Here is a 15753-nt window from a genome sequence, read left to right as displayed (position 1 = left end):
GGCTGACTGCCATGCAGGGGGCCCAGGTTCGATTCCAGGCCAAGTTGGAGATTTTATTCACTTGAGGAGTAGGTGTTGTGTTGTATTCATCATCATTTCATCATCATCAACGCAGAAGTCATGAAGTAGTGTCACAAGAAAAGAGCTGCACTAGGCAGCTGAACAGTGTCAGATGAGGTCTCCCAGTCAAGAATGCCATATGGTCATTTCATTTCCCTGCTCAACTGTGCATAAAGTGCTTGGTAAAATTGTACAAGACATAAACTGTGTAATCAAATGTCTGAAAATTCTGCACTCAGAGAATTCTGAGATGGTTAAGCTGGTTAGTTAGTTACTTAGTCAGTTAGCAATCAGCCCAGAAGAATTCTCATTCAGTTGGCCTGGTATTTTCTACGTCATTATCAGTGTGGGGAGGGCGGGGGGAGGGGGGGGGGGTGAATAACTTCTCTATTCTACTGTGATGGGGAGTGGAATGTGAGGGCTGTTGCACACTGTAATTGAAAAGGCGACTGATGTAGTGATGAAATAATGGTGCCCCATAGGAAAAGGAAGAGAGAGGTAAAACAGTCCATGTCCAAAATTCATGAGAATATTCTTTTATCATGGGTAAGGGATTTTGGTATTTATGTTTTTACTTCCAATCCAATCCATAAATCTGTACACATATTGGCTCCAATATATCATTCACAAATTGATGAAGACTCTGTGTTTGATGTACAATAGTGCGATACCTCACACTAACATGTAAAATGGTTTAGATGTAAACAGTTTCCATTGGGACACACTGAACCATCATGGCTACATCTCAGTTCTTCCATACCAAAGCCTAATCCTGTATCTTGTCGTCCCCCCTCCCACCATTTAAACCATTATCACCATTTGCAAAGTCAATTGGTATGGTTGTACACACTCAAATAACTTCCTTGTGTACGGTCGGTAAGAACAATGTGGTGTATTGAAACTGTTTAGCATTGCCACACATTAATGCCTTGTAAAATGCCAGGATCCTCACTAATGCAGAGTAGTTTTTATAAATAACAGTAAAAGCTGCAAATATGCAACTGTAGTTTCATGTTACAATATTAATTACACAACTTCAAAGTATGTGCCATCTGTATCCTACTCACCAACACCAGCTTTTCTGAATTGCTCAGGTGGAAACTCTCCCCACAATATATCCTACATTCCCATGTTTGATTTTTGCCTGACGACTTTTGTTTGATTGTACTTTCATGTTGCAGTTCATAAAAGCAGTCGTGTTGTCTGTGGGCTAAGCTGCAACCACTGTGCTGCATTCTACATGGGCATGACAATCAACAAGCTATCTGTCAGCATGAATGGCCAGAATGGCCACCGACAAACTGTGGCTAAGAAACAGCTGCACCATCCAGTTGCATGACATTCTCCATTTCAATGACGGCTTCACAGCCTGTGCCATCTGGATCCTTCCCACCAACACCAGCTTTTCAGAATTGCACAGGTGGAAACTCTCTCCACAAAATATCCTACATTCTTGTAACTCTCCTGGCCTCAACCCCCTACCTGTTCCCATTCCATCACAAAACAGCTTGCCATTCCACCTACACACCCACAGTCTTTCTACTTATCTCTCCCCCCCCCCCCCCCCCCCCTCCAATCTGTCTAACCTCCCGACTGCACCTAACTGCCCTATCCGCTCTCCACCTCATCCCAATATGCTCCCACAAGCAGCACTTTACCATCCCCGACTCCTACCCTGCTATCCCTCCCCTTCCCCACCCCATCCCTAGCCTCCACCTTAACCTGCCATCACCCGGTTACTTCTTCCACCATGCGCTGCTGCTCACAGTCTGGCCTCAGCAGCCAAAGATTGTGATCATAGGAGTGCGTGTGTGTGTATGTGTGTGTGTGTGTTGCATTTGCATGAGCGCATTGTGTATGTGTATGTTGTCTTCTTCCAATGAAGGCCATTTCAGCTGAAAGCTTACCTGCTAACAGTCTTTCTGTCTTGCTGTTACGCCTAGCAACCATCCTTTTCACAATACTGTCATGTCGTATTTTTATCACATATGGAATACTTGGTTAACTTTCCTGCATCAGCAATGAAAAAATGACTGTACCACACGCTCTATGCTCTACTTCCATCATGATCCCAATAGTTTTACTACAGCTTTTTGAATTTAATGCCTCTGGAAACTAATTCAAATGATTAACAAATTTGAAAAATTTTAAAATTGGTATTTATTAAAAGTCACTATTTTCTAAAAGTTGGTTCTAAGCACTATTAATTATAATACACCCCTTGAACTATAGTGAATGATTGGTCTTTCTCCTGGGCACATGCTGTTGAAGAAAAATATGGCAATGTCATAAAGAGATACAGTCCAGAGGGAAAAGAGCATCTTACCAGATAAGCAGCAATTTCACTTTTCTTCATCTTATGTCCAATGCTGAGATAAATATTACATCCATGTTTGAAAGCTTCATCACTTAGAACCATGTGTTTATCATGAAGTAAAAGTAAGAACACTCCATTTTTCACAGCCTCCTGCTGAAGAGCAAGGTGGAGTGGTCGGTTCATCCAAGAAGAGAGATCCGTCTTGAACAAAAGCAATGACTTTTATTGTAATGAGGCAAAGCACAAACTGCATAGAAGGAGCACATATGGAAAAAAAAATTAAACACACAGTCACTGAATTTAATGAAGCAGCTACCATAAGTGCCAATCAAAACAACAGTTGCAGCGACACATCATATAGAATTGACATTTATACTAACAGTCAAACGTGGGGAACAGCCAAGCAAAGTATATGCATACGTAATATTAATAAAACTGTAAAACCAGGCACAAATTTCAAATGCACTTTTTGATAAATCTGAATTGCTGGTTGAGTAACTATTTCAGTTTCAAACAAGACACTACTTATGAATAAAGGAGACGACTCACTAAAAGGCAGAAGTGCTGCATCACAGGTAGGCAGACAAAAGAGCTTGGCTTGCTTTCTTAATGCACTTCCTTTTTCTAGCTGTACAAAAAACACACAGACAAATGAACACACACACACACACACACACACACACACACACACACACACACACACACACACACACACACACACACTATTGTGTGGGGGGTGGGGGCAGTGAGTTACCTGACGTTTAGGCCAAGGAGGTTACAGAAGCGGAGAATGTGCTGTAAGGATAGCTCCCATCTCTGCAGATCAGAAAAGTTGGTGGTGGTTGGGAAGATCCACATGGCACAGGTCTCCCAATGCCCTGCAGATTCCAAACCCACCACCTCACTCCTCATACACATAACCAACTACATCCCAATCCATATATGCTTCACCTTTGAAGGGAAGGTGTACAAACAAATTAATAGCAGAAGCATGGGCACCCACATGGCAGCCTCCAACACCAACTTCTTCATGGGCCACCTAGAGGAAAGATTCCTAGCTTCCCAAAACCACAAATCCCTAGTCTGGTTCAGGTTTATTGATGATATCTTTACATAATCTGGACCCAAAGCCACGACACCTTATCCTCATTCCTCTACAACCTCAACACTTTCTCTCCTATTCACTTCACCTGGTCCTCCTCCAACCATCACGCCTCCTTCCTAGATGTCAATCTCCTCCTCTCAGATGGCTCCATCCATACCTCAATCCACATCAAACCCACCAATCACCATCAGTATCTGTACTTTGACAGCTGCCATATCTTCCACACTAAGAAATTCATCCCATATAATGTGGCCACCCCTGGTAGACACATCTGCAGTGATGAGAATTCCCTTGCCCAGTATACTGAATGTCCTACAAAGGCCTTCGCAGACAAGCAATACCCTCCAGACCTAATTCACAAACAGATTTTCCATGCCATATCCTCACACACACCTGATTCTCACATCCATCCCAAGAACCAACCACAAAGAGGCACCCTCCTTGTCACCCAATACAATTCCAGACTCGAACAACTGAAACACATTCTTTGCCAGGGCTTTGATTATCCATCATCATGCCCAGAAACTAGGGACATTCCACCCAAGATACTTCCAACCACCCTAAAGTAATGTTCTGTCACCCACCCAATCTCCACAACATCTAGTCCATCCCTGTGCCGCTCCAATCCCATCACAGGCTTATCCTACCCCATCAGAGACCGGGCCACCTGTGAAAGCAGGCATATTGTATACCAGCTCCACTACAACCACAGCACAGCATCCTGCATTGGTATGACAACGATCCAGCTATCATCTAGAATGCACGGTCACCGCCAAAGTATTCTCAAAAACAAGATGGACCACCAGTGAAACAACATGTAGCAGAGCGCAACATGCAAGATTTCATTGGCTGTCTCAAAACCCATGCCATCTGGATCCTCCCCACCACCACTAGCTTTTCTGAGCTGCGCTATGGAAGCTATCCTTACAGAACATCCTTAGCTCCTGTAACCTTCCTACCTACTCTGTGAAATCGCATGCCCAGCTGTCTACCACCTGCCCCCTCCACTTGCACCCCTAGTTAGCCCACAGATGGCTCCCCACTCTCCCAGGAATCACTTCCCCCTACCCTCTACCCCTCCCTGTCTCCTGCCTCACTCCATCCCTCCATCTACCACACCCCATCTCACCTCACCTCATACCCCCTCCTCACCCCTGTACACTCACCGTGGCCCAGTAAAGAGCTGGTAGTTGACTGAGCACAATGTAGGGGGGGGGGGGGGGGGGGCAGGTGGGTCATTGTTTGTGTGTGTGTGTGTGTGTGTGTGTGTGTGTGTGTGTGTGTGTGTGTGTGTGTGTGTGTGTGTGTGCATTTTTCCTACAACCAGAAAAAGGAAGTGCATTCTGAAAGATAGCCAAGCTCTGTACCTTTCATTTGCGTGCCTATCCATGGCTCAGTCAAGAAAACAAATAATACCAAGAATAAATATGGAAAAATCAATAAGAAGACAAAGTTCACACCATGTAATTGCAAGCAGTGAAGCAGAAATACAGTACCGAAAGTGTGTAACTTTAAAACTAAAAATTTTGTTACCATTATTAGAACATTACGACAGTGACATTAAAAAAAATTGTAATTGCTGATAAGATTAGATTAGATTAGATTAGATTTACTTTCATTCCAATTGATCCGTAGTGAGGAGGTCCTCCAGGATGTGGAACATGTCAGAAAAACAACAATACATGACAAATATTTAAACTAAAACAAATAAGCTAATGTACCATTCCACAGGTCCCAAGTGGAATGATCGTCATTTTTTAATGAACACTAAGAGTCATTTTACAAATACTATTGCACTGAATTTAAAATAAAAAAGTTTTATATTTATTTATAAGGTAAGAAACATGTAATACAACTACTGTAATACTTATTTACAATGAACACATTACTGCACTGAAATGGTGCAGAAGTTAGATTATACTTACACACACACACACACACACACACACACACACACACACACACACACACACACACAAATTTTCAGTGAACACATTACTGCACTGAAATTGTGCAGAAGTTATGTTGTACTTATATACAAATCAGTTGGTTTTCCTCAGAAATTCATCAATGGAGTAGAAGGAGTTGGCCACCAATAAATCCTTTAGGCTTCTCTTAAACTGAATTTCATTGGTTGTTAAGCTTTTTATGGCTGCTGGCAAGTTATTGAAAATGTGTGTTCCTGAATAATGCACACCTTTTTGTACAAGACTAAGTGACTTTAAATCCTTGTGAAGATTATTCTTATTTCTAGTATTGATTCCATGAATTGAGCTGTTGGTTTGAAAAAGTGATATATTTTTAATGACAAATTTCATTAAGGAATAAATATATTGGGAAGCTGTAGTTAGTATCCCTAGTTCCCTAAACAGGCTTCTGCAGGATGTTCTTGAGTTCACACCACATATAATTCTTACTGCACGTTTTTGTGCCCGGAAAACTTTACCTTGGCTTGATGAATTACCCCAGAAAATAATCCCATATGACATTATGGAATGAAAGTAAGCATAGTATGCCAGCTTTTTCATTTTTATATCCCCTATGTCTGACAAAATTCGCATTGCAAACAGAGATTTGTTAAGACGCTTCAGCAGTTCTGTGGTGTGCTCCTCCCAGTTGAATTTATTATCAAGCTGTAATCCCAAGAATTTAACACCGTCCACTTCTTCTATCTTCTTGTCATCATATGTTAGACATATACTCTTGGGACACCCCTTACAAGTTCTGAACTGCATGTAGTGTGTTTTTTCAAAGTTTAGTGACAAAGAATTGGCTAGGAACCAGTGATTAATGTCTACAAATATTTTATTGGCTGATCTTTCTAAGACTACACTTGATTTGCTATTTATTGCAATGTTTGTATCATCAGCAAACAAAACAAACTTGGCATCTGGTAATGTTACTGATGAAAGGTCATTGATATACACAAGAAAAAGTAAGGGCCCCAAAATGGAACCTTGTGGGACCCCACATGTAATTAGTTTCCAGTTGGATGATGCCTGATAGCTTGATACATGTCTCTTTCCTAATAACACCCTTTGTTTCCTGCCAGAGATATAAGATTTGAACCATTTTGCAGCATTTCCTGTTACACTATAATATTCTAGTTTACTTAAAAGGATATTGTGATTTACACAGTCAAATGCCTTTGACAGATCACAAAATATACCAGTTGCCTGCAATTTTTTGTCTAATGAATTAAGTACATTTTCACTGTAAGTGTAGATAGCCTTCTCAATATCAGAACCTTTTAGAAATCCAAACTGTGACTTTGACAGTATGTTATTTGAGATAAGATGGTTATAAAGACGACTGTACATTACTTTTTCGAAAATTTTTGAGAATGCTGGCAACAGTGAAATTGGACGGAAATTTGATGCTATTTCTTTATCTCCCTTCTTAAACAGTGGCTTAACTTCAGCATATTTCAGCCATTCGGGAAATATTCCACTGATAAACGACTGGTTACACAGATAGCTTAATATGTTACTTAGCTCAGAATCACATTCTTTAATTAACTTTGTTGATATTTCATCATACCCACTAGATGTTTTTGATTTTAAAGATTTTATGATGGACATTATTTCTGTTGGGGTAGTGAGGGTCAAATTCATATTATGGAAGTTACTTGAAATGTCTGGTCTAAGGTAATCCATAGCAGCATCTACCGAACCTGACAACCCCATCTTTTCAGTAACAGTTATAAAATGTTTGTTAAAAAGTTCTGCAACACTATACACATCTGTCACCAATGCATCATTTACTCTTAATGCTATTTGTTCCTCTTCATGTCTGGTTCTACCGGTCTCCTCCTTCACTATATCCCATATTGTCTTTATTTTGTTATCTGATATGACTATCTTTTCCTTGTAATATATTTGCTTTGACATCCGTATTACAGTCTTTAATATTTTGCAGTATTTCTTATAATGTGCTATAGCATCAACATTGGAGATGTTTCGGATTGACAGATACAGTTTTTTTTTTTGTTTTACAAGATACCCCTATTCCTCGAGTAATCCATGGCTTCTTTGTAGACTTTGCTCTAACCTTGGTAAGTTTTGGGGGAAAGCAGTGTTCAAATAAGGTAAGCACTTTATTAGCAAAAATGTTATATTTTTCATTCATGCCATGAGCACTGTAAACATCAGTCCAGTGAATGTCTCTGAGGAGTGTCCTAAAATAATCAATTTTTGGCTTACTGATTACCCTCTTGAGCTCAGATTTAACAGATTTTATATCCTGTTCAGTATTAACATTTAACAGAAGGAACTGCATGTCATGGTCTGAGAGGCCATTGACTATTGGTTTTGTAATATAATTTTGTTCATTTGACTTTTCTATAAAGATATTATCAATGGCTGTTTGTGAGCAAGTGGTTATCCTAGTGGGGAACTTTACTGTGGGAATTAAGTTGAATGATAGTGTTACTAACTCAAATAGGTTCTTATTGGGAGAGTCTTTAAGGAAATCTACATTGAAATCACCAGCAACCACTATTTCTTTGTTTTTGGTTGTTAAATGGGCCAGTACAGCTTCAAGGTGGTTTACAAACAGATTAAAGTTACCTGCAGGTGCTCGATATACACTTAATATTATGAAAGATTTTTTGTGAAAATCTAATTCTGTTGCACATGCTTCCATATGCTGTTCTAGGCAAAATTTATGAATGTCTATGTTCTTAAATTTATGACAGTTCCTGATGAATGTGGCAACTCCTCCTTTCTCCATTTCTGATCTACAATAGTGAGATGCTAACCTAAACCCTGTAACACTTAAAAGTTCTATACCAGTGGTCACATGATGTTCAGAGAGGCAGATTATGTCAGCTGGGTTTGAAGACTCTAATTCATCTATGCAGATAGTTAATTCATTAATTTTATTTCTCAGTCCTCGAATATTTTGATGCAATAAAGATAGCTGACATTTCACATTGACTGACTTACAATTGGATGGAGTTAAAATATCTGCTGACAGTTGAAAATTCTTAACCAATGGCTGTTTATGTTGATGTAATAAGCTGGAATTATGTTTTTTGATTTCTTTCTCAAACTGAAGGTTTGTCTCAGTTCTAACCTCTCTTAAAATTTGTTTTCTTTCTGTCCTCCCTACCCTAAAAAAGGGTCTTTTCTGAATCCTATAACCACTGGTATTTTACCACTCATGACAGTGCCTCCCCCCTTTAACTTTCCTGCTATTTCCCCAGCCAATTTACCCTTCCCCTTCCTGTTGAGGTGAAGGCCATGCCTAGTATAATCCCACCTACTGACAGAATCAACATGAACCACACCAATGTGTGACCCTGCACCCGACATGAGCAGCCGTTCCAGCTCCAAATTAACTCTCTTGACAGAAGAGTTCAAATGAGGTCGGTCATGGCGCCCAAGAACAGATACAAACTCAACACTGGTATGCCTCGATGCTGATGCAATCTTCGCCAGGTCACACTCTATGCTGTACCCAGGATCTCTGTCAATACTGTTACCTGCCCCACCCACTATAACCACGGTGTCTTCCTTAGTGAAATCTTTGCAAAGTGATCCTAAATCCTCTGTCACCTGCTCCAGACCAGCACTAGGTTTAAAAAAATTGGTGACCTGGTATTCTGATCCTAGTTCATCCTGCAAGAGTTGGCCAACACCTCTTCCATGGGAACTACCTAACAACAACACTTTCTTTCTCTTTACTGATTTCCCTACATTCTTACTTTTCAATTTGCTGCTGAAAGTTTGTTGTGCCCTGTCTACACCTGTAACTGCTTGAGGCTCACCAGCTTCTAACTGAAGCAACAGGTCAAATCTATTTTCCACATTCACCATAAAGCTGTCAGACAAAGTTCTAGGCCTGTTCCTCCTGTTGCCTGTTGCCACTTCCCACCTCTCTTTACCCTTCTCCCTCCTTAACCTGTCAAGATCTCCCCTGGCCTTGTCTAACTCAGCCTGAAGGGCAGCAATTTTCCCCTCCTGTTCCAGTATCTTCCTATCTCTACTACAAATCCTACAAAACCACTGATGAGTCTCATTTACTTCCCCTATTCCCACGCCACTACAGTCACCCACATGGAAAAAACTACAGCACCCATCACACCAAAGCCCCGACCTAACAATTCTACGGCAAGTCAAGCACTTTTCACTCATGATAAACGTAATAATTTATTAAGAATAAGTCAGTTAAATTACAGATAAACACGAAAATATGGTTACACAAATTTGGCCTATACGCAACTGTGTGTAAACAAAAACAAAAGTGCAAAGTTTCTGAAACAACAAGTTAAACTTTACGCTACTTTCCGGAAATGCTAGTTAAATAATGAAGAGGTACGCTAAGTTAAATTGCTGGAGAGAGCAAGGAACAACTAAACGAAATTCTATAGATTTGCTGCAGCAGAACGTAAACAGAAAATACGACTGTACGGTCTTTTCGCGTTTTCTGCTATATTACGTAATGAGAAATGAAACCTTTAATGGTACACTTAAACGGCACACTAATACACTTATTTACCACGTAATCAGTACTAATCTATGTGTTTTATAATCTAAAATAACTTATCTTTACGAGAACACCAAACCTCGCGCTAGTCGCTTGGCTGCAGGGCTGCCAACCTGAAATTCCATAAGTTATGACTGATTAAGAAGATTCTTTAGAAGATTACATCTGACCAGAGGGGGGGGGGGGGGGTTGTGCACTGGGTGGGGGGAGAAAGAAGCTCAGCAATGCATTGAACAAGAGTTTGCTAAGCAATAAGAGATACATACAAACAAACAGAAGTTGATATGTGGTTCACAACACAAACTTACCAGATAAGCGATACTTCAACACTAGTTGGTATTCTGTGTGCCACAAAAATAAATTTAAACTCATTTACCAATAAGAATTTGGAAAATATTGTGCTACACTCATAACGGTGTGCACAAACTTATCATCCATGAACAAATCAGGGAGACAACAAGTTCGCCTACCGCATCCAGTGTTAAGAACATAGCATCGTAGATTGACCATTTCCAGGTGTGGAGTACAGTGCATCACTATGGACAGCTGCACTGGCAAAACTACACAATGGCAGCCAACAGTGTGAGGATGTAAGATGACTCTAGATGTAAGGACTTATTAGGAACTAAAGACATTTTACAAATAAGAATATAGGTGGACTTTTAGTAATCATTAATAAAATGGAATCTAAACTGCAGATACCTGAAATAAAATGGAAACTATGAAATAAAGAAATTTACAGTAAACTTAAGGACCCCATATCATCAGTTACCCTCAAATAAGATTGATCAACAACTACTGGCAATGACAATTACATAAACAATGCAAAAGAGGTATCACACAATAATACTAATTCAAATCTAAGGGATGGAAAATGGGAAATAAGGAGAGATGCTGAAAATTCATTAACAAAAAATGTGATCGTAAACAACAGCTGCAATGATTTCACTGCTGTATTAAGTAAAGGACTGAATCATAAATTTCCAAAATTTACACCATTATGAGATATAATCATGTTTTATAACTGAAATCTTTTAGAGGTCTATTGCCTAAAAGAATGGACAGATTACAAAAAAATAAATTTTGTGATAAGCCAAATGACTGGAGATGCAGTGCAATGGGGAATATTACAATTAGAAGATTTTAAATACAGTTAATAATTTATTAAAATGTTTGGAACAAACAGACACCAGTCAGAGACAATCTGAAAGGCAACAACCAAATAGTGACAGTAATAACAGTAACCAACAAGTCACAATGCATCTCCTTTACAACAGACGACACCAGTCAAGAGAATAATAGAATGGAACATAGATGGGGGAAAGGGAATAATTAAAGAACTTCAAAATAGAACAATTCGCACCAATATTTCTAATTTAATTAGATACAATCATTTAATAAATTTATAATAGGTACCATTACAGGGAAACACACAACCTATCAAAGAATATATCCAACCAAAACTGAAGGGTGTTACAGGACTCACATCAGCAGGGATAATCCTACATTCAGGTAGCGATATTTCCATAACAGATCACAATTTTCTAGAACAATCCAACATATTACACATGTTTCTTAGATTTGTGATAACCAGAATCAAGATCACAGGGATAACAGAAGTCTCAAGTAAACCAGTACATGAAGAAATATTAATTACATTTTCATGAAATGGATATTCATTTCAATACCCAAAGTTCATCATTGAAGGTTGAAATGTACCTATAATGTTAGGAATAGACTGGTTTACAGAACGGAAGTTTACATTGGGTTTTCAAAATGCTACAGTGAAATTTCCATATACAGCAAATGAACAAAGAGTTACTTTACATGATATAGTTAATAACATTGGTAAATCAAATAACCTTTACACAAAAGAAAAGCAGGATATTGTATATTATTAGATTAGCACAGAGATATTTTTTCAATGAAACCAGAAATAATTAATGACTTTGTTTTAATTCTAAAGATTAAGCCACTTGATCCATTCTATAAGAGATCATACACTACACCAGTGTCTACGAAGATGTTAGTACAAGAAAAAAGTGACAGATTGATTAAGTGATATACCATTGAACCCTCTGATAGTCGTTGTAACAACAGAATGCAGAGCTAGTACTACAGCTGAGAACTGTTAGTAAAATAATTGAACTTTAAAGAGATAGACCAGCTATAATAGAAATGTTAATGAAATTTGCATAGCAAAATACATTACGACAATGGATCTTATACAGGGATACTGGTAAATAGTTCTACATAAGAACTGTTGGAAAGTACACAGCTTTTCTATTCTAGGACAGGTCACATCAATTTCAGGTAATACCTTTCGACTAAACGTTGCAGTATTAGTGTTTATGCAAGCATCAGACAGAACCATACACAATGAGCTGAGTTAGAGTTTTAATTTACGTTGATGAGTAGTTGTATCTACATCTTGCAGTGAACTTCTGTGGATGTGGGTGGGTTTTTTAATAGATTAAGTTCACAGGGCATTACAGTTGAACCATCGAAGTCACAATTTGGCAGAAATGATGTAAAATTTTTGGGACACTTTGTGAATATAACAGGAATTAAACTTGATCTACATACATTTGATGCTATTAAACTTTGTTTTGAGCCAACAAATAAAAGGTTATTAAATTCCTACCTAGAAATGGTAAGTTTCTATAGAAAATTCGTTCCAGAAGCAGTGCTAAAAGCACCAAATGCAGTGAAACTATTAAAACTAAAAGCACCTGGAACTAGAATACGCTTTGTATGTAGAGATTAATCAAAACAAAGGAACATTTAGTTCTGACACCACTAATATTTCATTAAGATTGCAACCTACCATTTCACGTAGCAAAGGATGTTGCAGACTATGGTCTAGGATGTCAAATACTTCCGGAATGACCTATGCAGGTTACTGTACAACACTTTTTTATAGATCTTGCAAGCAGAACACAAATGCACTATGAGCACATTACAGTATAACAGAAATGGAGACATTATGCATAGTGTCACTAAACCTGCCCCCAGCTGTAAACAACCATGCATGCCTATTAGACCTTGGGGGGGAGGGGAGGGCGGGGGGGGGGGGGGGGGTCTCACAGCTGTTCAGTTCCAGTCATTCCATCATGAAGGAGGTACATGGCTTGTGGTGTCTGTAGTTTAACCATCCTAGACGGTCAATACCGCGGTTCGATCATGTCCACATTGTTACTTTATGCCAGGAAGGGCTCTCAACAAGGGAAGTGTCCAGACATCTCAGAGTGAACCAAAATGATGTTGTTCAGACATGGAGCAGATACAGAGAGACAGGAAATGTCAATGACATGCTTCGCTCAAGCTGCTCAAGGGCTACTACTGCAGTGGATGACCACTACCTACGGTTATGGCTCGGAGGAACCCTGACAGCAACACTACAATGTTGAATAATGCTTTTCATGCAGCTACAGGATGTCGTGTTATGATTCAAACTGTGCACAATAGGCTGCATGATGCCCAACTTCATGCTCAACGTCCATGGCGAGGTTCATCTTTGAAACCATGACACCATGCAGTGCGGTACAGATGGGGCCCAACAACATGCCAAATGGACCGCTCAGGATTGCCATCATGTTCTCTTCACAGATGAGTGTTGCACATGCCTCAAACCAGACAATTCTCGGAAATATGTTTGGAGACAACCCAATCAGGCTGAACGCCTTACACACACTGTCCATGAGTGCAGCAAGGTGGAGGTTCCCTGCTGTTTTGGGGTGGCATTATGTAGGGCTGACATACGCTGCCAGTGCATGGAAGGCCCGTAACAGCTGTCCAATATGTGAATGCCGTCCTCCAACCGATAGCGCAGCCATATCGGCAACTTGTTGGCGAGGCATTCGTCTTCATGAATGACAATTCGTGTCCCCACTGTACACATCTTGTGAATTGACTTCCTTCAGAATAACAACATCGCTTGACTACAGTGGCCATCATGTTCTCCAGACATGAACTCTATCGGAACATGCCTGGTATAGATTGAAAAGGGCTGTTTATGGACAACATGACCCACCAACCACTCTGAGGGATCTCCACTAGATTGCCATTGAGGAGTGGGCAACCCAGACCAACAGTGCCTTGATGAACTTGTGGATAGCATGCCACGACAAATACAGACATGCCTCAATGCAAGAGGATGTGCTACTGGGTATTAGAGTTACCAGTGTGTACAGCAATCTGGACCACCACCTCTGAAGGTCTTGCTGTATGGTGTTACAATATGCAATGTGTGGTTTTCATGAGCAATAAAAATGACGGAAATAATGTTTATGTTGATCTCTACTCCAATTTTCTGTTACAGGTTCCGGAACTCTCAGAACCAAGGTAATGCAAACTGTTTTTGATGTGTGGGCATTGAAACAGTAACACACACTGATCACAGCACATTAACATTCTTATTAAAAACAGACTTTTACACAGTAGACTCACAAGATGGGCTGTCTATTTGCAAGAATTAAGGTTGTCAATTAGATACATAAATGGAAAATACAACATGGTATCTACAATTTCTGCATAAATTCTACAACCACTTGGTCTTCCTCCGTCTTGAACACACAATATTTTAAACAGAAGTATGAGAGAGATGAATCTGACCTACTGCGCATTGCATGTTTGTGTGCGCGTGTCTAAAAACAGTCATGAGCAAATTGTGGACACGGTGGCCAACAAGTACCTCCTGTATGATCCATAGTGTTTCAGCGTATGTGTAGAGAAGAACAAGGAGTGTTTATGTATTATTCTGTGCTTTTAGTGACTGTGATGATTGTTAAGGACAAATGAAGAAATGAGGTTAGACTTCCACGTAATTCATGTGTTGAACTTGCTAGAAGCAAGACATGTTCATATAAATTATGAGTGGTTCTTAAACCAACTCTCTTATGAATGTTAATTTAATGCATTTCTAAAGCTCGAAATACAAGTGAAATACTACAAGACTGAAATATTTACATGTGAAATGCAAGAATGTTACTCTGCATAATCCAATACATCATTAATTGCTGAAAACATAAATATTGTATATTTACTCCACACATTCTATTGTCAAAAAGTGTTAGAGCGTGGTGACCAGTGAAAAGGACTCGGAAAAATGGGAATTTTGAGAAGAAGTTGAAGAAGAAGATATGATGTGTTGCCATAGCAACCAGATATAACAAGACAAGAGAACTGTTTCGTGTAATTAGATTAAGTCCAGAAATCAAATGGAAAAATTCTGGATGCCAGAAAAGGGAACACATAAGGAAGTAAAAACATTAAAAGAACAGAAAGAAGACGTCTATGTATTAGACTACGAAGAGATACAAGCGAGAATAATTTAACTAAGAAGATCCAGTGGGGGAGTATACAACTCTCACACACACTGCGGCAACACTGACGCGGAACCAACTTCCGAACCACCGGCACCAGTTGTGGTTCACTGGTGCTGACCTGCCTCCACTGCTGCCTACCGACTCCAGCGTAAACACCAACGCCTGACACACTGGCTTGCTGTTCACAGAGCTGACTTGCCGTCACATCCGCTTACCTACGTTGTGAGAATTCTACACTGGGTGAGCACAAAATAGAACTTTAAGACCTTAGCAAGAAGTGATACAAACAGTAGAGTGACTTTTATTGGTATAATTATTATACTTAAGAGTTATTACATTAAACGATTACTAGATCTAAAATTAATAGGAATATGGATAATATACAGAGACTTTGGGAAACTTCAGAACTAGCCATGGCTATGAGTAAGGAAGTGCCAGACTGGTCTGAATTAGTA

General features: G+C 39.5%; 1 protein-coding gene across 1 annotated transcript in view; it reads right to left on the bottom strand.

Annotated features, from left to right (window-relative positions):
- The window catches only part of LOC126455679 (piRNA biogenesis protein EXD1-like), a 202750-nt gene that overhangs the window by 8636 nt on the left and 178361 nt on the right, over nucleotides 1–15753 (bottom strand). The window contains exon 7 of the mRNA XM_050091446.1: nucleotides 2387–2578. Coding sequence (XP_049947403.1) covers nucleotides 2387–2578 — 192 coding nt within the window. The remainder of the gene's footprint in view (nucleotides 1–2386; nucleotides 2579–15753) is intronic.

This window comes from Schistocerca serialis, chromosome 2 (assembly GCF_023864345.2).
Source record: "Schistocerca serialis cubense isolate TAMUIC-IGC-003099 chromosome 2, iqSchSeri2.2, whole genome shotgun sequence".
Taxonomy (NCBI): Eukaryota; Metazoa; Arthropoda; class Insecta; order Orthoptera; family Acrididae; genus Schistocerca; species Schistocerca serialis.
This window is presented reverse-complemented; position numbering and strand designations above follow the sequence as displayed.